Source organism: Candoia aspera, chromosome 2 (assembly GCF_035149785.1).
Source record: "Candoia aspera isolate rCanAsp1 chromosome 2, rCanAsp1.hap2, whole genome shotgun sequence".
Taxonomy (NCBI): Eukaryota; Metazoa; Chordata; class Lepidosauria; order Squamata; family Boidae; genus Candoia; species Candoia aspera.
Genome location: NC_086154.1, coordinates 1,214,806 through 1,235,581, shown reverse-complemented (window position 1 = coordinate 1,235,581; position 20,776 = coordinate 1,214,806). Strand labels below are relative to the sequence as shown.

The following is a 20,776-nucleotide window of genomic DNA, read 5'->3' as shown; positions in this document are numbered from 1 at the left end:
TTGCCAAGGCTGAGAAACACTGAGCTGAGGGGAAAAGGCCAAGCCAAGATAATGGAATAAGAATGAATAACCTATTAAATTTACAGGATGATGGGAATGGAAGCAATGAGTTCCACTGAAGCCCACTATTTCTTGCTCTGAACTTGCTCTGAACTGTCATCTATGGGCTGGGTTGGCAGAAGAAGCTTAAGCCGTAAACCATGGTTTACAAAGACTGTTCAGGCTGCTGGTCCCTCTTCTTCAAGTGGCTCAGCTCGCGTCCTTGATGGTGTTGCTTAGGGTTCCAAATTCACCCGGGAATCAGTTTCAACCCCGTCATTTCAAGTGGGGTGAACTGCTGGAAATGCCAGGTTGGGAGCCAGTTCGCGAAATAGCTACCGACTAGCACGGACTTTAGCTTTACTGTGGGGACCACAGCCTGGGTCTCATTTTTTTCCCATAAAGGGAAACACTTGAGTCGAAGCCGGTCTGTCAAGGACCATCTAGAAACACTCTGTATTCACCACATGTGTAGAAAAGGAAACCTCTGGAAACTGATAAACTTTAAGCCAGGACGGTATCCACAGCCTGGAAGAAAAGATGGTTTCCCTTCGTGGGAAGTCATTTTGGCTCTGAATGATCCACAACTGCCTAAAGAAATACTGCAGGGCCCTGAAAATGACCCAAATCCTCCCAGAAATAGCTGAGAGGGGCCCCAGAAGAGCACAGGAGGTCTGACAACAGAGGAAATTATTCATTCTGGTTCTGTGGCACTAGAAAAAAAGAGAAACTGGGTGCCTTGAGGAGCAAACGCAGCCTGGGGCTCAGAGATTTCACAGCCTGTCTGGGAAATGGCTTCATGCTCCTAATCTGGGAACGTTGCAAATATTAACTCTCCAAAAGAGTTTTCCTTCTTGCACAAACCAACACTTCTGAGGGCTTTTTGCCCTCGTGGGTCTTCTCCAAGGGAAGCTGGACCCAGATTAAAAAGGCAGCTTTAGTGGGGAGCCGCCAACGCTCCGGGCGGGGGAAAGATGGTGGCTGTGACACGAGGAGGCTAAAATCCCCCCCAAAGAGAATAAGTATTTCAAGAAAAGGGCCTTGAAGGGGGAAAAGGACTCCAAAAATGCAGTTGCAAGTGTTTTACCTCAGAAATTTCACAAGGAGGGGAAAAGGGGGATTTGCCGAAAGGGAATCAAGTTGGAAAGAGAAAATGGCAGCCAAGCTTTGGGGGTTCATTGAATGGATGGGAGGAGAAACATCCTACACAGGAAGAATGAAATATGGAATTAAAATGCCCCTCAAAAATTAGAGGGGAAGCATCTCTTGAGGATCAAAGCCAGTCTCAAACTGAAATCACGAAGGAGCAGAAAAACTCGGAATGATTTATTAAATGTGTATGCTACTCATCTTGTCTGCCTCCTGAAGAATCTGTATAACGACCAGGTAGCGACAGTAAGAACAGACCACGGAGCAACGGACTGGTTTAAGATTGGGAAAGGAGTACGGCAGGGCTGTATACTCTCACCCTACCTATTCAACTTGTATGCAGAACACATCATGCGACAAGCTGGCCTTGAGGAATCCAAGGCTGGAGTTAAAATCTCTGGAAGAAACATTAACAATCTCAGATATGCAGATGATACCACTTTGATGGCTGAAAGTGAAGAGGAACTGAGGAGCCTTATGATGAAGGTGAAAGAAGAAAGTGCAAAAGCTGGCTTGCAGCTAAACCTCAAAAAAACCAAGATTATGGCAACCAGCTTGATTGATAACTGGCAAATAGAGGGAGAAAATGTAGAAGCAGTGAAAGACTTTGTATTCCTAGGTGCAAAGATTACTGCAGATGCTGACTGCAGTCAGGAAATCAGAAGACGCTTAATCCTTGGAAGAAGAGCAATGACAAATCTCGATAAAATAGTTAAGAGCAGAGACATCACACTGACAACAAAGGCCCACATAGTTAAAGCAATGGTGTTCCCCGTAGTAACATATGGCTGCGAGAGCTGGACCATAAGGAAGGCTGAGCGAAGGAAGATCGATGCTTTTGAACTGTGGTGTTGGAGGAAAATCCTGAGAGTGCCTTGGACTGCCAGAAGATCCAACCAGTCCATCCTCCAGGAAATAAAGCCAGACTGCTCACTTGAGGGAATGATATTAAAGGCAAAACTGAAATACTGTGGCCACATAATGAGAAGACAGGACACCCTGGAGAAGATGCTGATGCTAGGGAGAGTGGAAGGCAAAAGGAAGAGGGGCCGACCAAGGGCAAGATGGATGGATGATATTCTAGAGGTGACGGACTCGTCCCTGGGGGAGCTGGGGGTGTTGACGACCGACAGGAAGCTCTGGCGTGGGCTGGTCCATGAAGTCACGAAGAGTCGGAAGCGACTAAACGAATAAACAACAACATGCTACTCAACTCCCATGACTCTGGTTGGCGTATATAATTTATGATTAATAATGGTAACAATCACTTGTTAATGGAGCGGAAAAAGAGAAACTGCGAGAAGGAACACGTGAGATTTCGCGGACGTTGGAGCCGCCAAGAAGGCAGGAGGGTCAAAGAAAGGAGGAAAAGAGGAGGTGGCGAAAGAGAGTCGTTAAACAGGTCCTTTTTGGGCCGTTTTCCTCCATCAGGAAAACCTTATTACTGCTATTGAGGTTATTTATACTCCACCTCAGGGTGGGTCAGAGGCTGCCTCGCTGGCCTGAGGCGCAGGAGGAGCAGAATTGCCGGACACAAACACAAATCAAATTGTATTTTGGTCGGAGATGGAAAGGAAAGGAAAGGAAAGGAAAGGAAAGGAAAGGAAAGGAAAGGAAAGGAAAGGAAAGGAAAGGAAAGGAAAGGAAAAGGCTTTCGGGGCAAGGAGGAAGCGGCCGCCTGGCGCCGACGGTCGCCCAAGGCCGTTTCTTTTTGGCCATTTCCTGAGGAAAGGTCCTGGGAAGAAACGGAGCGGTGCGAAGAGCGAGGGTGCAGGAAGGGGCGGCAAAGCCGGATGCCCTGGAGGCGCCGCCATCTTCCTCAGCCGCTCGAGGCGCGGACGTGCACGAACACCGCGGGGTCTCCAAGATGGGGAAGGAAGGGCTGGGAGCTGCCTCCCTCCAGAGGGGATGCCGGGAGCGACGCTTCAGGGGGTCCCTGAGTGGGTCCTCTCAGCCTAAGCTGTCATCGTCAGCTGCCATCGAGTCGTTTACGACTCATGGCGTCCCCACGTGTAACAGAAGGAAACGCTGTTCGGTCTCGTGCCAAGTGCCCGGCTGTTCCAGGGTTGGCATCCATTGTTGCGGTGGTTGTATCAGCCCATCGCATTGAAGGGCTTCCTCTTTTCCGCTGGAAGGGGAGAAAAGGGGAGGGAAGGGAGCCAAAGTGCTCAGCCAGGGTCAGTCTCCTGAGTCCTGGGGGGAAGGGGAAGAGTCCAGGGTCCCATGCTCCTCGGCTGCCGCTTTCCATGCACGTGCCAGGCAGGGGGGAACGAAGAGCCCCGGACTGCCCTTATTGGCCAGAAGGGAAAAGTCCAGGGTCGCCAGGAAGAAGGAGGGGACTTGGGGGACCTGCACCCCATTTCCTGCAAAAGGTCTCTGCCTGTGGGGAGAGGAGGTTTTGCGCTGCAAAGCTCAGTCAAGTTGTGCAGATTCTGCAGGAAGAGCAGTGCGGCTGGATCTGTGTGGCTGCATTCCCACAACACTGTGGATTTGGGTTCCTTGATCGACCTTCATTCTGAAGACCCTGCATTTCTTCCCCAGAACTACCTCCCTAATGCAGTCCCTGTCTTTTGTTCACAAACAGGTGCCCATTTAGAACAACCTGACTTTTGGCCCGTGTGCGTGTTAGATTACAATTTCAATCTGTCATTCTCTAATTCTGCAAGTGTGGTTTCTTTAGGTCACAGATAGACAGCCTAGAAGCCTCCTGTGTCGCCTTGTTTGGAGACCAAAAACAAATATCTCACAAGCAAAGGCTGAATGGCCTTGGGAGACTTGTCCAGGACCTCTTCTTGCCGTTCAGGTACCGTGAATGAAAAGACTGGTGAAGATCTGGAAATTCATTGGCCTCATTGAGAGCTGGATTAGAGAATAGAGAGAAGATGGACGGACAATGCTCAGCAGGTGCAGAAGCTGGAAAAAGCCCTCTGGCGCCTCATTCCGGGAGCTGTGGGGAGAACTGGGCAAAAGTTGGGCAGACGTTCCCAGAGGATGAAGCCATCAGTTCGGAAATACTATGCTGGGAGTTCAGGAACGCCCTCTACCAGGGGGCCGAGGGGCCCCCAGAGATTTGCAGCCGCCTTCACCACCTTTGCCATCAATGGCTGCAGCCAGAAAGACGCACCAAGGCTCAGATGGTGGACCTGCTGCTCCCGGAGCGGTTCCTGGCCGTCCTGCCACCGGAGATGAAGCGCTGGATTCGGGACTGTGGAGCAGAGACCACCTCCCAGGCGGTGGCCCTCGCTGAAGGCTCCTGCTGAGCCAGGCAGAGGAGGAGCAGGAAGATGTGCAGGTGTGAGAATTTAATCTTGGCAGCCCTAAAGAGGAGTTTAATATAATACCTCTGAACTAATGAATGTCTGTAACAGTTTTCTGGAATTGATAATGAGAGGAGATGGTTAACTCAGTGTGGGCCGTGTGGTCCTCCAGGGGTCCATGTCTGGGAGGGCCAGATAAGCAGTGAGATGGGAAGGTCCTTTTTTTCCAGCTAACAGGAACTCTGAGGCTGGTCACAGGGGTAAGTGAGGCTCACATGTGGCCCCTGAACAAAAAAAGGTTGAGAACCCCTGGATTAACGTCCTTGGCAAATGGTTTCCTTGTTCCTTTCGGAGAGGCAGTTCCTCCATCCTCACCAGTGGGCATGGGGCACAGTGCTGTTTACAGCAGAGTAGATGCTCCTTTATTTCTTCCTTTGCTTTTCCTGGCACATCCGGTCCAGAGGCCCTTCCTGGAGCCCATCATCGAGCATCCTGAGGGAAGGAGGAATTCATCAGGTTGGTCACAGAAACTCATTTTCAGAGGGATGTCCCAGGCAGATACCTTACCAGGCAAGGGAAGGTCCTTCCAAATGGTGAGAAGTTTCGTAAAGTAATTCCTGCTATCTGTTCTTCTCTGGGTGATTTTGTTTATAACATGTCTACATATTGCATGCTTTATGCTTTTAAAAATCTACTCACAACACTTTTGTTCCCATATAGAGAATAGGAGGGCACCGTTGCTATTCATAGGACCGTCTTTTTCTGGTGGAGCTGAAAGAGCTTCTGAAGCTCAAGTTCAGGTAGGCCAAGAAACAGAGAGACAATGCAGGGAACATTTGGAGGCCTCCTGTTTTAATCTGGAGTTGAACGTATAATACTACTGTTCCTCAATGTGCACAAACAGCGGTTGTTAAAATTGGAGCCACCTTTTCCTTAATTTAGAAGATTTCCCATTGTGCTGGAATGCTCAAAACAGCTTAATTAATCAAATGGAACAATTATCATTTTTAAAGTATTTCAAAGCAGTGAAGAGAAATTAAAGCATATCAGATTTTAAAATTGATTGAAATAGATTTTGCCAGGTAGAAATCTTTCGCTTCGATTGGTAGAAATCTTTAAACTGGCATATTATGTTGTAAAGAGAAGAAAACAGTTCTTAATAGGCTATACAAGAATGTAACAGAAGTGCCATATGGAAACATTGCTAAATAATAGTAGTGCCTAAAGAGCTTGTAATCAAAGCACTTGAGAGTTCCAAAGGTAATTTGAATCAGTCAGCCTCTTAGCCTCCCTCCAGCCAATGGCTCAAACCATGAGCACCTTCCCTGGAATCTGAGGAAAAACCAACTGGCTGCATGCCATCTGCATATGGATGGCATGCCACCGAAATCCCTGGATGGGGTTTCCCGGCACTCTCCTTAAGGTGTTAAGTGGGCAGGACTGGTCCTTCAAGCGACACCAAAGGCCATTGGCTAACATAGACACACTTCCTTCTGTTACCATAAGAAAGAATTGGAGCCATTGATAGGTGGTCTGCCAATTGACCCAGAAGGATATTGCAACTGCTTTCGCTGAATGGCACTGTAAGTCCCATAGTACCGGGCAAGTTGATAAGACTTTTTGCAAAAGTTTCATCCATCAAAGGCTGTGGGCTTTGCTGATTGTCTCACATAGAATTCTGAGTCTTGTAGAAAATGCCCATTTTACAATCTTTGCTTTGGAGATTTATGAACATTATCTATCTATCTATCTATCTATCTATCTATCTATCTATCTATCTATCATCTATCTATCTATCACATTTTATCACCGCCCGTCTCCCCCACCTGGGGGGACTCTGGGTGGTTTACAATAAAACATAAAAATAACTTGCAAATCATTCCTAGGCCCCTCTCTTAATGGGTAAACCATTTTTTCTCTTTTAGGGTCTTGTATCTTTTGAGGAGGTGGTTGTGTCTTTCTCTGAGGAGGAGGGGGCTCAGCTGAATATCGACCAAAAGGCTCTGCATAGGGAGGTCATGCTGGAGAATTCCAGGAATGTGGAATCTCTGGGTAAGGGACCCTGCTCTGCCCTCAGATACTTAGAGCATTTCATAGCGCGTTTCGCCCAATGGGAAAGGCCTGGGGCTCGGCTCAGGGAGCCACGTGTAGGAGTTGGTCGCTGGAGAACCCACTGGCAAAAGGGCTTGCTTTTGCCAGCTTGCTTTTGCCAGTTTTGCGCAAAGGGCCTTCTTGGCACAAAGGGGCAGCCTGGACACACCTTATCAGCAGCAGGAGCAAGAAGATGGCAAGGTCAGCTGGGGCGGCGGAGCGCAGGGTGGCAGGGGCAACTGCGGCTGGGACTGGGCTGGGGCGGCTGGGGCTTCCCAGGGCATGGCAACAGCCCCAGAGCCATGCAGTTCTGGGGCTGCTTGCTGCCCCGCAAGGCGGGGTGCAGGGCGGCCAAAAGGGAAGGGATGGGTGGGGAGATAGGCAGGTGGGGGGAGTTGGAAGCAGTCCCTTACCTTACTGAGGCTCGGGGCTGGGAGGGGCCAAGCGCAGAATGGCTTGGATTGGGGTGGGTCCTCGGCTAACAGCCGGTGAAATTCACTTAACGACAGCAAGGGGAATTGCCTGGATTGCCATCGCTAAGGGATGTGGTCACATGACATCTCGCTTTATGACCGCATCACTTAGTGGCAGAAATGCCAGTCCCAATTGTGATTGTAAGTTGAGGACCAGCTGTTGTTGGAAATGATGGTTAGCAAATTAAATATAGTTAGCTGTCCATTCCCATTGTCTTTCTGGGCACTCCTAAATAATTTTTTAAACCTTCTTTCTTCTGATTGTTCATCACTTTCATCTTGATTCCTTCTGCGACTTGATTGGAATCCACGGGGAAAATAATTTCTTGTTGGTCTGGAAGTTTTTACGAATTTCATCATAGCCTTCACATTCACTTCCTACAGTTACAACGTAAACTCTTTTTCCTAGCCTTGAAACAATTTCTATTCCGTTTTTTTTCTCGAAGGAATAAATGGGTATAAGAATGAAAATGACAAGCAAGTATTACAGACAATCAAGTGTGAAGAAGGAAAAAGGATAATCGTAGGTCAAATGGAAGCAATAAGGCAAGAAGGAAACACATCAAACTATGGAAGGAAGAAAAGCTCCATTTTTCAATTTGTTCCGGTTCAAGATGTCGATGTTCAACAAGGACACAAAGGAAAAAGAAGAAAATGCTTATGGAAAAATGTGAAAATTTTCCAAGATAATATAGATTTAAAGAAACATTACAGAACTCACACTAAAGGGCAACCATTTCAGTGCAGGGAGGATGAAAAAAGTTGCAATCCAACTTTCAAACTTTCTTTACGTGAGAGAGTAAAGATGGGAGAGAAACCATATACATGCGTGGAATGTGGAAAAAGCTTCAGCAAAAGCAGTTCCCTTGTTTCCCATAAAAGGATCCACATAGGGGAGAAGCCCTATAAATGCACGGAGTGTGGAAAGAACTTCCGTGAAAATGGGTCCCTTAATATACACAAAAGAATCCATACAGGGGAGAAACCATATGAATGTGTGGAATGCGGGAAAAGTTTCAGCAAAAGCAGTTCCCTTGTTTCCCATAAAAGGATCCACACAGGGGAGAAGCCCTATAAATGCCTGGAGTGTGGGAAGAACTTCCGTGAAAAAGGGTCCCTTAATATACACAAAAGAATCCATACAGGGGAGAAACCATATGAATGCACAGAGTGTGGAAAGAGCTTCAGGTGGAGCAGCTTGTTTACTTACCATAAAAGGATCCACACAGGGGAGAAGCCCTATAAATGCCTGGAGTGTGGGAAGAACTTCCGTGAAAAATTGTTCCTTGCTAGGCATCAAAGGATCCACTCAGGGGAGAAACCATATCAATGCAAGGAGTGTGGGAAGACCTTCACGTGTAATAGTCAGCTTACTTCCCATAAAAGTAGCCACACAGGTGACAAACCCTATCAATGCCTGGACTGTGGAAAGAGCTTCACTTGGAGCAGTCAGCTTACTTCCCACAAAAGGATCCATTCAGGCACAAAACCATATAAATGTTTGGAATGCGGGAAGCGTTTCACATATAACAGTTACCTTACTTCCCATAAAAATGTCCACACTGGAGAGAAGCCATATAAGTGCATGGAGTGCGGAAAGAGGTTCAGTAGCAGTAGGCAGCTTACTTCCCATACCAGTATCCACACAGGGGGGAAACCATATAAATGTATGGAGTGTGGAAAAAAATTCAGCAACAGCAGTTCCCTTTCTTTTCATAAAAGGATCCGCACAGGGGAGAAACCATACAAATGCTCGGAGTGTGGAAAGAGCTTCCGTGAAAATGGGACCCTTACTTCCCACAAAAGGATTCACACGGGGGAGAAACCGTATGCATGTCCTGAGTGTGGAAAGAGCTTCACGTGGATCAGCCAGCTCGCTTCTCATAAAAGTGTTCATACAGGAGAGAAGCCGTATCAATGCAGAGTGTGGGAAGAGCTTCAGCAGTAGCAGTTACTTTACTTCCCATAAAAAGATTCATTCTGGTGAGAATCCCTAAAAATATTAGATGGTTCCATCCAGCAGTATCCTACTTCCTGAAGTAGAAAAGGTACTTTTTCTGAATCCTAAATCCAATTAAAATCTGACCTTTGCTAAAGCTTGACAGGAACTGTTCGAAGATTTGATATGTTGAGGGGGAAAAACCGGTTCATACTTCTTTCTTTTTTTAATGGTGAGTTGATTTTTGAAATTTTTATCATTTTAAGATGCTGACCCTGGGCTATCAATAATGGGAAATCTTTTGGCTTAAGGTTTAAGTTTAAGGTGTTTGCAGTGTCCACCTTTGCTTCAAACATGGGAATTGCAATTTTAGGGATCTCAAATTCTTGGCCATGCCTAGTTATGAACACTGTCTTTAATCTTATGTGTTATTACGGCTTTGCACATGAGTTCCATTCTCCCTCGTTTACTTAATCTTTCAGCTTGGCCTTAGCGCAAGAAGGGATGAATCTAAGTGCAGTTTGCAAATCACTGGGAGGAGCTGCACCTGATGAGTATATCCTTGATGCATTTCTTCTATGGGCCCAAATTCCCAGATCACTTCCTGCAATTTGATCTTCCCTTGTTCTGCCTAGGTTTCTTATAATTCTGTTTTTCCTTGCTTCTTACTACATAATATAACTATCACAGACAAAAAAACCCACTTCTCGGCCCTCATGAAGAGTCAGAAAGGCCCAGCTATTTTCTGAGGCTGTGTAGTACCCAGGCTTCATGAAACTGTATTAGAGGAAATGGAGAATGGATCGAGGTGATGTTGAATTAAAAGTGACAACTAAGCATGCTTATGCTTTAGATTTATAATGTTCCCTTTTCTTTGTCCCAAGTAAGGGGTACAGAGGAAAAGGAGAATTAAAACAAGTCAAGTCTTCTGATATCACAAGCAATCAAGCATGACCAGAGGAAAAAGACATAAGGAATTCAGCTGGAACCAAAATAAAAGACTAATGTGGTACAAAAATCCTCCAGCTCAATATGCTGCAGTCCAGGAGTTCTTCTTGACCGACAGGAATTCAGAAGAAAGGAACAAGGTGGGAACTGCTTCTTGTGTGGGGAAAAATCTCAGAAATAAATGAGACTCAAGTCCATGGTGTGGGACCAAGAATAGAGACTACCAATGTGGGTGAAGAAAGCAGGGAGCATTTTTTCATCAGAGGATTCCCTTACCTCCCATTACACCAGAAGAAACTGTGCCGGGAGGGGAATTCCTTCCCCACAACTCCCTTGTGAGGTGGAAGGGGACTGGCCCAAAGTCACTCAGCTGGTTTTTGTGGCCAAGGGAGGACTAGAACTCACAGGCCCAGCACCTTAGGCACTACACCACAGCAGTAGGTTAGGAATTTCAGATTTTGGAAATGCATCAGGTCCAGATTGTAACGTCATAAAATACTTTAATCCTTCATGTAAATCAGGAGATGTTAGGAAAGACTGATTAACAATAAACTGGTCTAGAGCACTGATGTCCTGTTCATCTTCTCAGAAAAAAACAACAACAATCCACCCTGCAATTTCTAAATTAGAATTTTTCCTGAAATATAAATGTTTTGTGTGAGGAGTGCATTTTACAATTAAATTTGGGCAGAAAGAGAAACCATGTGCCTGCCAGAATACCGTGTGTGTGTGCGCACGTGTGCCTTCACTGCATTTCAAGAACAGAAGTCAAATGAAATGGAAGTCAAACTATAAAGCCAGGAAATACTGCCTCCTCCTGACCAGGGAAGGTTATCCGTTGGGGGACATAGTAGAAGCTGAAACGGAAGAGGCTGGAAAGATGTGGTTGGAGTGATACCTGCAGATTTTTAAAAAAGGCGTGTTGGAAAACCCTTATGAGCCTCCCAGTAACACTTACTTGTGGGCACAGAAAGGTCTTTACAAGAGGCGCTACTTTTGTCGTGGCTCAGAGGCCACTGGGAAGCGCAGGGAACGGTCGGGATGCTGCCTTCCCAGCTGGCTACCCCAGTAGAGGTGTCTCCATCCCACCGGAGTCCTTAGGAGTGATGCTTCAGGCGCTCCTCAAGGAACTTTTGGGCTTCTCACGGTCCTCAAAGAGTGCAGCTTTCTAGGAAACCCCTTTTGGAACTCCTGTCTTTGCACGAAGAGGGCAAGCTTTGGGGGCAGAGGGGCTCCTTTGGAGACAGCTCTGAAGGAACAGCCTCTCCTGGGTTGGCATCTCATGCCCAGACCCTGCTTTTCCCCACAGTGCTCTTTCCTCCCGTTCCCCTCATCCGGGCCCATGGAAAAGGCACTTCTCCATCCCTTACAAAGTTACCCGTGTGTCTCATAGAAGCCGCTCAGGAGCTCCATCTGCAGGTGTGTTTGAATTGGCTGCCTCAATGCGGCAGCAGAGGACTGAGCCCGTGCTCCCCAATTGCTCCCTGGGATGGATGGATGGATGGATGGATGGATGGTTTGTTTGTTTGTTTGTTTGTTTATTTCCTGCCTTTATTATTTTTAGAAATCACTCAAGGCGGCGAACATACCTCATACTCCTTCCTCCTCCTGTTTTCCCCACAACAACAACCCTGTGAGGTGAGTTGGGCTGAGAGGGGGGGACTGGCCCAAGGTCACCTGGCCGGCTTTCGTGCCGAAGGCGGGACCGGAACTCACAACCTCCTGAAATTCTGGTCTCTCTGGGACTCTGCTGTTGCTCACTGTAGCCCTTGAGCTTCAAGACCACCAAGAAGCAGGCAACGCAGGACGGGATCTGCCTACCTGGCCCAGATGTCCAGGGGAAGAAAAGGATCTGAACTTGTGAGCAAGGAAATCAAGACTGTGCTGGCTGTGAGAGTTGCCAGCTCAGTGCTAACTGGAGCTTTTGATTAACGCTTTGAGGAATCTAGTGAGAGCTATCCACCTGGCTGCAGACGAGGACGGGCACATGAGCCGTTGTGCTGGCCAAAGCCAAAGTCGGAAAGCAGAGCAACGAGGCCCCAAAGCCGCGGGCTGCATTCCAGTCTCCTCTGATAACAAGCCTGGAGTGGGGCAGGGGACCTGTCCGCATACATTAGGTGGATTCTGCTTGCGTGATATCTGGCTGAAAGAGCCACAAATATTTTACTGTCCTGGGCATGCCACAAATACGTAGAGGAGAAAAACGAACTGGCTCATACGTGTTGTGTTTTGTCTGACCGGTCCCAAGAACCTACAACGGCGGACTTGTGCAACTTTTGCTAGGCTGGAGATTGTACTTGTGGGACGCCAAGGCCACGCAACGGAAAATCACTGCGGCCAGGACAAAATCTAAATTTGATCTCGTTGCATCACCGTTCAATCCAATTACATTTTAGTTAAATTCATTAAAGTTATATGAGTACTCCCCAGTCATCCGTTACGTGACCAGCTCTGCTCAGGTGTGGAAAGATGATAAACTCCAGTCCTTTCTCCCCAAAACACTTTTTTTCCTGTTCTATTTGTTTGTTTATCAATCAATCAAATTTGTCACCGCCCTCTCCTCCGACCGGAGGGACTCTGGGCCGTTTACAATGCAGAATAAATACACAATAAAATTCTAATAAAATCCCATTAAAACTAAAACCAAAACAATTTCTTAACTACCCCAGCTCATAAACTCCTGATGGCTATGATCTCTTCAACCATCACGTAGGAGGGGCACTTCAAGGCACCAGCCAACCCCAAGTATGATTATTCTCCTCCCTGCCCCAAGCCCGGTGGCAGAGCCAGGTCTTCAACTTCCTCCGGAAGGCTAGGAGCGATGGGGCTAATCTGACCTCCGGGGGCAAGATGTTCCAAAGGGCGGGCACTACTGCCGAGAAGGCCCGCCTCCTGGACCCCACCAGATGGAATTCTCTTATCCACGGGGTCCGCAGCATGCCCTCTCTGTGTGAGCGGGTGGGACAGGCTGATGAAACGGGGAAGAGGCAGTCCCTCAGGTAACCCGGTCCCATGCCATGCAGGGCCTTAAAGGTGATAACCAACACCGTGAATTGGACCCGGAAGCAAAGTGGTATCCAATGCAGCTCGCGTAGCAAAGGTGTTATGAGCGCCCTTCTAGGGGCACCAAAAATGGCCCACGCGACCGCATTCTGGACCAGCTGAAGCTTCCGGATACTCTTCAAGGGTAGCCCCGTGTAGAGCGCATTGCAGTAGTCTATATGGGAGAAAGAACTTTTTATTGTAAAGAAAGACATTTACGCTGGTACTCATATGTCCCATTTGTGTCTCTTCTGCACAACTGCAGTACCCCTTTAACACAATACATTTTGCAAGGCCAAGTCCTGTAATATTCTGCCCACACTGTATTCTGTTAATATCGTCATTAGCCTGTTGGTACACGTGGATGCACACACAAAAGGGTTTGTAAGCGATACATGGTGGTGGTGTTTATTCATTCAGTCGCTTCTGACTCTTCGTGACTTCATGGACCAGCCCACGCCAGAGCTTCCTGTCGGTCGTCACCACCCCTAGCTCCCCAGGGACGAGTCCGTCACCTCTAGAATATCATCCATCCATCTTGCCCTCGGTCGGCCCCTCTTCCTCTTGCCCCCCACTGTTCCTGAGGGAGGGAGCAAAGGGCGGGGGGGGGGTCCACCTGCACCAGGCCAGCCTCATCTCTGGGCATGACAGGCAGGAGTTGGGGGAGAGTCCCTCTCCCTCCCCTGTTCCCCTGCAAGTGGGATCCGGAGCGAATGCGGCCTCCTCCAGATCCATGGCCCTTGGTGGATCTTCTCTCCTGCGAAAGCCAGCCAGGTCTTGTGGCAAGGAATTCCACAGGCTCATGAGGATGGGCTTTCCAGAAGACTTCAAGCCCTCCTTGGATGGAGGGAGGAGAAACAGGGCTCAGGTCCCCCCCCCCTGCATTAATGACCCACCCACTTATTTGAGGGGGCAGCTTAGGGACTGTGCCCCCCTGAGCCAAGGATGGAATGAGGGAAGGAGGGCAGAGATGCCAAGGAGGGGGACTGTCAAGTGGGGGTCTCTGCAGAGGGCAGTCTGAACAGCCAAGCTGTCATGAGTGGCGTGAGTAAGCGAGCCCAGCTGCATGAAAAAGAAGTCAAAATTCTCCCAGACATGAGGAAAAAGGTTTCAGTGCCTTCAGACAAGGAGGGACAGGACCCCCAGCATCCAGGAAAGGAACCCCTTTGCCCAGCTGGGGCACAGACTGTATCCCTCGCAGAAGCTCTAATTCGCTTGATCCTCATGAGGATTAGGAGGCTGTTCTCTTCTGTTCCTTCTTTAGAAAGTAGCCTTTGGGCTGTGCTCTGTCTCCCTTCAGCTACCTCCCATTCCCTTGGCACAGGTAACCCGTTTGTGTGTGTGTGTGTGTGTGTTGTTGTTGTTGTTTCCACAGGGTGGATATGAGGAATCTCAGCCTGTTCCTGCCGCCTGGTGCTGCGCAAGTGAAACTCCAGCCCTCCTGCAGCGCCCTGTAGTTTGAAGCCTTTCCAATTGCTCAAATAACCCCTTAATGAGGCCGAGGGCAGACAAGCAAGACCAGTTGGCTCTTTCACACACCCAAACCAGGTTAATAGACTGCAAGGGCCGAGTTCACACGACACACGATGTGCAAGGAGAGCAGCCGCCTTCCCGCCAAGGAAACAGCCCCAGCCCAGGATACGGAGCAGCTCAAATGTCTGGCCCGTTTTAGCTGCACAAAGCCGGTCCCGGGACCCCCGTGGCCCCCAGATCCCAAGGCCATTTGCTTCCCGTTTGGCCTGGAGAAGCACCCGGATCGGTCTCCCCGGCTTTTCCAGGCAGGCCCCCCTCTGGCATTGCGGGCGGGGGGAAGAGTCTGGACCCCATTGCTGCGTCTGCCCCCCCCCCCAGGCCTGACTGGGGCTGAGGATGCGCCTCCCCCCCCCGTCACCCCCTGCCCCGCCTCCAGGCTCAGACCCAGGGGCTGCTCCCACGTGCTCCCTCCTTTCAAGCCTCCCACTTCCAGCCTCCCCCCGGAGGGACCCCCGACTCAGCTGGAACCGAGGAGACTCCCCGGACCTCTGGCCCTGCAGGGTCTTGTCCCGGGAAGGACCAGGCCCCCTTCAGAGTCCGGCAGCCCCAGCCTGGGGTTCCCCGGGGCCTTGAGAAGCCTTCAGAGGGCATCTAGTCCACCCCCTCCAGGCGCACAGAGAAAGAGAGAGCCTGGTTGAGAGTTGCGGGGAGGGCAAAGGAAGGGGGATCCCCTCTGGGGCTGGCAGGGACCCCCCCGGAGCTGCAGCCCCCCAAGACCGAAAGGATCCCCCTCCCCCTTTCTCCGCTTCCTTCTCTGCTCCGAACTATCTCCTCCACCGGGCGAATCAGGAGAGACTCTGCCCGGAGACGATGACGCTGAATAAGCGAGAATTCCCATTGGTCCTTCTGCCTTTCTGGGCACTCCCAAGTCAAAGTCTCAGAAAAAACGCTTCCTCCCCCATCCAGAGCCTCCGATTCCGCCTCGGGGGCTGGGAGCATCTCCGTCCCCCTCCCCTCTCTATTTGGGATACCCAAGTGGGGCAGCCCCATGGGCTCTGCCGGGGTCCCCCTGCTGCTGCTGCTGCTGCTGCTGCTGGTGGGGTCGCTGTGCCGGATCGCCGGAAGCGAACGGGGGAAGGAGCCCCCCGGTAAGGAGGGGGCTGGGAGGGGAGAGGGGGCTGGGCGGGTGCCCCTGATGCTGGGGGGAGGGGAGGAAAGAGGCTGGGACCCCCAGGAGGGACTTTGGGGAAGGGGCCGAGGGCAAGAGAGGGGGGAGCCTGCAGGAGCCGCGATCACCACATGGTCTCTGCCCCCCTCCCTACACCCCCCCCAGGAGGACGGAGAGGGACGTTGTGCTGCGAGGGTCGTGGGCCAGGTGGGGAGGGGGTGGTGGGAAGGCAGCCGAGCTGGGACGAGACAGAGCCGGGGCCCCTCTCTCACTCCCCCATGGCTGGACCTTCCTGGGCCTCAAAAGTTTGTTGCATTTAAAGAGGAAGGAGAAGGAAAGCGAAAGGGAAAGAGGGAAACTGCAGCATTTTCATACCGAAATCCGCAAAATCCAAAAAGCCGTTTGAGAAAAAAGTGCATTTTGGCAAAAGTATTTTTGCTTCATCAGAAGCTTGTTTTTCTTTATGAATCTCCATTTAGAGGCACTTCAGGTCAGGCAGGAGTTGAACTTGGACCCCTTGTTGGGGAGCCTTTGAGTTGGGAAAGTTCACCCAGCCCAACCCCCCCATAGCAGACTCAGGGCCTGGAGGGGAGGGGGAACCACGGGGGGCGGGGAACTGAGGGGGGATCTGACTTGCTCCTCCGAAATTGGATTCCCCAAAACTTTCTATTTTGTGAAGGGGGCTGGAGACCCTCCCTGTGAGGTGGTCTTGGGGGCCTGCCAGGATGGGGAAGGGCCAGGGGAGCCCAGGAGCATCAGTCCAGAGAGCCTTATTGTGCCCCCTTCCTTATTTCCCTCCCAAGGAAGAGGTAGAGGGAGGTGTGGATATTACTGCTGCACCGGTTGAGCTTCTGCCTGCCTTTCTCCACCCTGGGAGGATGGCGGAAGTTCACCAGCAAGCTCCTCCCCCTCCCCCTTTTCCTCCCCCTCCAGACCCCCAGCAACTCTCCGTCTCCCCCAGGGAGCCCGACTGGGACCCACACGCTTCCCCCTCCCTCCTTCAGGGGGCATCTTCTGGGAGCGACAGCCCTGTGGGGTGGGCCACTGGTGCCAAAGGAAGGCGTTGGAGCTTCTCCTCCTTGGGCAGATTGGGGCCTTCCTCCCACACCCCCAAGGGTGGGACATTGAGGGATTGGGCGGGGGTCTCTCGCAGCCCCCCAGCTCTCCCCCAGGGGGCCCCATCAGGAAAGTGGAGGGGGCTAAAAAGGCCCCCCTGGATCCCCCTCCCAATGGGCCCTCCAGAGGCCATCCATCGGCCTCTGTAGCAGGTCTCCGCCCTCCCCCTCCCCGCGTGGGTCCCCCCTCCAGTCGCGGCTGTGAGCGATGGGCTTGGGATTCCCTCCTGACAGCCCTTCTCCTCCTCCTCCTCCTCCTCCTCCTCTTCCTCGCAGCCCATTTCTTGTTCCAGTTTAAGTCCGAGTGCCACTTCCTGAACGGGACGCAGCGGGTGCGCTACCTGTACAGGCACTTCTACGACTGGCAGGAGACTGACCTCTTCGACAGCGACCTGGGCAAGTTCGTGGCCGTGACCGAGTTGGGGCAGCCCGATGCCGACCCTTGGAACAGCAATAAGGTCTACATGCAGTACCTGAGGGCCGCTGTGGATCGCTTCTGCCGGCATAATTACGGGGTGTACAACTACCAGGCGGCCAAGACAAGGCGTCTGATTGGCCGGAGGGGTGAGTCCGGGAGGGAGGGAGGGGCCTCGGGGGGGGGATGCCGGGGAAAAAAAATTGAAGCAACAGGAAAATCTATCTTGAGAGGTTTGAAGAGTAAAGCTGCTACTTTAAAATTTCATGCTTTGGACCACTGGGGAAGGCCATGGCAAACCACCCCGCTATAGCCTGCCAAGAAAACATCGCGAAAGTGGCCTCCCCCCGAGGGTCAGACGTGACTCGGTGCTTGCCGAGGGGACCTTTCCCACCTGCTCTGGCGATGGATGGAAGTACCGATGCTCCAGATACGGCTCAACTTCCCATTTTTACTAGAGGCGTTGATAACAAATATAATGTCAGTGAAGGAATGGCTGCTTTGGTGCCCTTAAAAGACACAGCTAAACCGCTTGATTTGTACGAAGCAGTAAAAACGATATCAAAGCGATTTTCTTTAACCACTGTCAACATACCGGGTATATCTACTGATGGCGCCCCGGTGACGGTTGTGAAAGTGGGGGACCTACAAAATTGATAGAAGAGGATGCAAGTGCCACCGGGCAACTCACGTTTGATGAAGTATCACTGCGTTCTACATCAAGAAAATTTATGTGTGGAAGCTTTAAAGGTGGATAATTTTTGGTTTGGGGACGTTGATTTGGTATCCAGAGAATTGATGGATGGTTTTCACCCACTGCCTTATTGCCCCTTGTGGCTCTGTGGTGGTGAATGCCACATCATGTGCGGGGCTTATTTTATTGCCCGCTGACAGAAGGAATGGGGAGTCAAAGGCCTTTTCTGTGCGCAGAAAAATTAATGCTGCTTTCCTTCCTTCTGGCTGAGATGCTCTCTTAGGTCAATTGCAACCTGCAATCCTTCTGGATGCTTCTTTTCGGAATCTAACCTTTTCGGTCGATGTGTCTTTTGTGTGCCACACGAAATGCTTTTCTTCCCCGGTGAGCAGCATCGGCTCAATCTCTTGGGCTGGTTCATTGTCACTCCCAACGGTTCCTCCTCACGTCCTTTGCACTCTTGAGCCCGGCTGGACCTGGTGCTTTTCCGGGTCTGCTTTTTTTTATTGCCCCTTTTGTTTCTTGGATAGTTGTAGGTTTGCTTAGTATATGTCAATGTTGTTGCTCCAGAGCACCACGCAAATAATATCGGATTATGCTCCGTGAATGTCCTTGGAGGGATTTGCCCCTCGTGAATAGGGGGCGTTAAAGTCTCGGAGGCCGAACAGGCATTTCTTCCGGAGTCGGACTGATGCCTGGCCAGGAAGAAGGTCCGGCCTCTCTCGGTTGGGTTTTGCACTCTCCAAACGTCCATCGGGGCCGGTCCGAGTTTCCTGCCTTGAGACGATCTATCTAAATTCAGACCTGAGAGTCCACTGGTGTCTCCAAAGACAATATTTCACCTTCTTCCAATTCTGTTAATTTTTGAAAAAATCTTGTAGAATTAATCTTTGCTTTTATTTGGTAGAGGCCAAGTTTGTTATTTTGTCTTCATTCCGTAATTTAAAAATTGAAATCCTTCCTGCTTTTGGCCCTGCTGATTCTCCCACGTCCCTCCTTCTCCTCCTGCTTCCCCCCCAGCCAAGCCCACCATCACCATCTCCCCCACCAAGGCGGACCCCGCGGACCCCAACACCATCCTCCTCTGCACTGCGACGGGCTTTTACCCCCTGGAGATCGACATCCGGTGGCTGAAGAACGGGCGGCCGGAGAAGGAGGGCGTCGCCTTCGGGGAGGAGCTGCAGAATGGAGACTGGACCTACCAGCGCCAGGTGATGCTGGAGACCCGGCCCCAGCGGGGGGACGTCTACGCTTGCCAGGTGGGGCACGCCAGCCTGGAGGCCCCCATCACCGTCCAGTGGGGTAAGCCCCCCCCTGCCCTGCCCTGCCCTGCCCTCCCTGCCCTCCCGGTCTAGGGACACCATCCTGCCCGAGAACAGGGCACCGCTGGGGCTGGCAAGACCCTCTCTGAGTCCAGAGCCAGAACGGACCCCCTGGAGGAAGCTGGCCCTGACCCTCCTGCTCACGCCAGGCTCCTTCTCCCTCTCCCTCCCCAGAGCCACGTTCCTCCCACTCTGCCAGGAGCAAACTCTGGACGGGGGCCGTGGGGGCCATGCTGGGGGTGGCCTTCCTGGCTGTGGGGCTCTCCCTCTACCTGAAGAGCAAGAAAGGTGAGTCTTTGGGGCTGGATAAGGAGAGATGGGGAGGGGATCATGTAGGGGAGGCATCTGATCAAGATGGCATAGAAGGTCTTCCTGGACCCCGCAGTACCAAGGCTGGTGGCCCCACTGAGCCACTACAGATTCTCCAATGGCACTAAACTGCCACAGAAAGAGGGAAATGCTTGGGGGGATCCCTTGAGGGCATGATCCTGAGTAATCTGTTGCCCAGATCGATCAGGGCCAGATAGAAGTCAGCATGGAGGGTTTTCCTTAGGAAGCGTGATTCTTGGAGGGGCTGTAAGAGAATAAAATGCAAAGTATTATTGGCTGTCAATTGAGAGTGGGACCCCTAAGTGCTCCAGACCTTTTTCAGTTTTGGTTGTCTCTCTCTCTCTCTCTTTCTTTTCAGCAACCTCCATCCAACAAGCCAATTAGGGATAAATTCCATGTGGGCAACGTCATGCTGGAGCCTCCCTTTGCAACCCCTCAGCTGATCTCAGACCCCATTCGAGTCCCGGGAGATAAGAGTGGGAGGAATCCCTGGTCCTTTGCAGCCTTTTCCTCCCTGAAATGGGGGGGGGGGGATTCTCCCTCCATCCAGTCCCTGCCCATCAACCATCCCCCTGCAGTGTGGGCCTTCCTGGGGGGGCTGAAAGGGAGGGGGAGGGGAAGCCCACCCCATGTTTTTTCTGCAGACTCTCCAAAAAGAACTTACCTATATTTAATTGAAGGTTTTACCATATATTCTTGAGGGACGTGGTGGCGCTGCGGGTTAAACCGCTGAGCTGTCGATCAGAAGGTCGGCGGTTCGAAACCGCGCGGCGGGGTGAGCTCCTGTTGCTAGTCCCAGCTCCTGCTCACCTAGCAGTTCGAAAACATGCAAATGTGAGTAGATCAATAGGTACCGCTTCGGCGGGAAGGTAACGGCGTTCCGTGTCGTCATGCTGGACACATGACCCGGAAGTGTCCTATGGACAACGCCGGCTCTAACGGCTTAAAAACGGAGATGAGCACCACCCCCTAGAGTCGGACACGGCTGGACTTTACGTCAAGGGAAACCTTTACATTTTACTAACATATATTCTAATTTTCTCCCATATCACTTTTTTTACAGCACTCATGAGTTAATCCTGCTATTGCTTCCTGCTGTCAGATGCAAAAGGATGTTTTTTTCAGAAGCTGATGAATTTCTGCCTCTTTTGCAACCCTTGAAGGATGGAAGTTTGAGGCGGTGGGTTGGGGAGAGGTGGAGAATCGCAGCCTGGACCTTCCCCTGCCGAGACCCACCAGCTTCCTTTCCTTCCTCTTTTTCTTTTGAGGGAGGGGAAATGGGAAGGGGAGTAGAGGCCATCTAGTCTGTCCCCAGGAACTC

At 50.9% G+C, this 20,776-nt stretch overlaps 3 protein-coding genes across 3 annotated transcripts in view; 2 read left to right on the top strand and 1 right to left on the bottom strand.

Annotated features, from left to right (window-relative positions):
- Positions 1–20,776, bottom strand: part of LOC134491913 (zinc finger protein 595-like) — a 610,720-nt gene that overhangs the window by 490,975 nt on the left and 98,969 nt on the right. The window lies entirely within an intron of this gene.
- On the top strand, positions 4,817–9,006 carry LOC134491942 (zinc finger protein 883-like). Its single transcript, XM_063296030.1, is given in 5 exon segments — positions 4,817–5,025; positions 5,176–5,245; positions 6,371–6,497; positions 7,456–8,929; positions 8,931–9,006. Coding segments are annotated over 5 exon segments (1,944 nt in total). The 5' UTR covers positions 4,817–4,828.
- Positions 15,460–20,695, top strand: LOC134488777 (H-2 class II histocompatibility antigen, E-S beta chain-like). Its single transcript, XM_063291123.1, has 5 exons — positions 15,460–15,559; positions 16,584–17,240; positions 18,824–19,105; positions 19,300–19,413; positions 20,519–20,695. The coding sequence occupies exons 1-5, from the start codon at positions 15,460–15,462 to the stop codon at positions 20,530–20,532; spliced, it is 1,167 nt and encodes a 388-aa protein (XP_063147193.1). The 3' UTR covers positions 20,533–20,695.

Bases quoted from the DNA above. Each gene is read 5' to 3' on its own strand.
- LOC134488777 (XM_063291123.1), top strand. From the start codon at position 15,460: ATGGGCTCTGCCGGGGTCCCCCTGCTGCTGCTGCTGCTGCTGCTGCTG. The intron at 17,241-18,823 runs GTCTGATTGGCC...CTTCCCCCCCAG, and splicing joins CCAGGCGGCCAAGACAAGGC to CCAAGCCCACCATCACCATC. The intron at 19,106-19,299 runs GTAAGCCCCCCC...CTCCCTCCCCAG, and splicing joins CCCCATCACCGTCCAGTGGG to AGCCACGTTCCTCCCACTCT.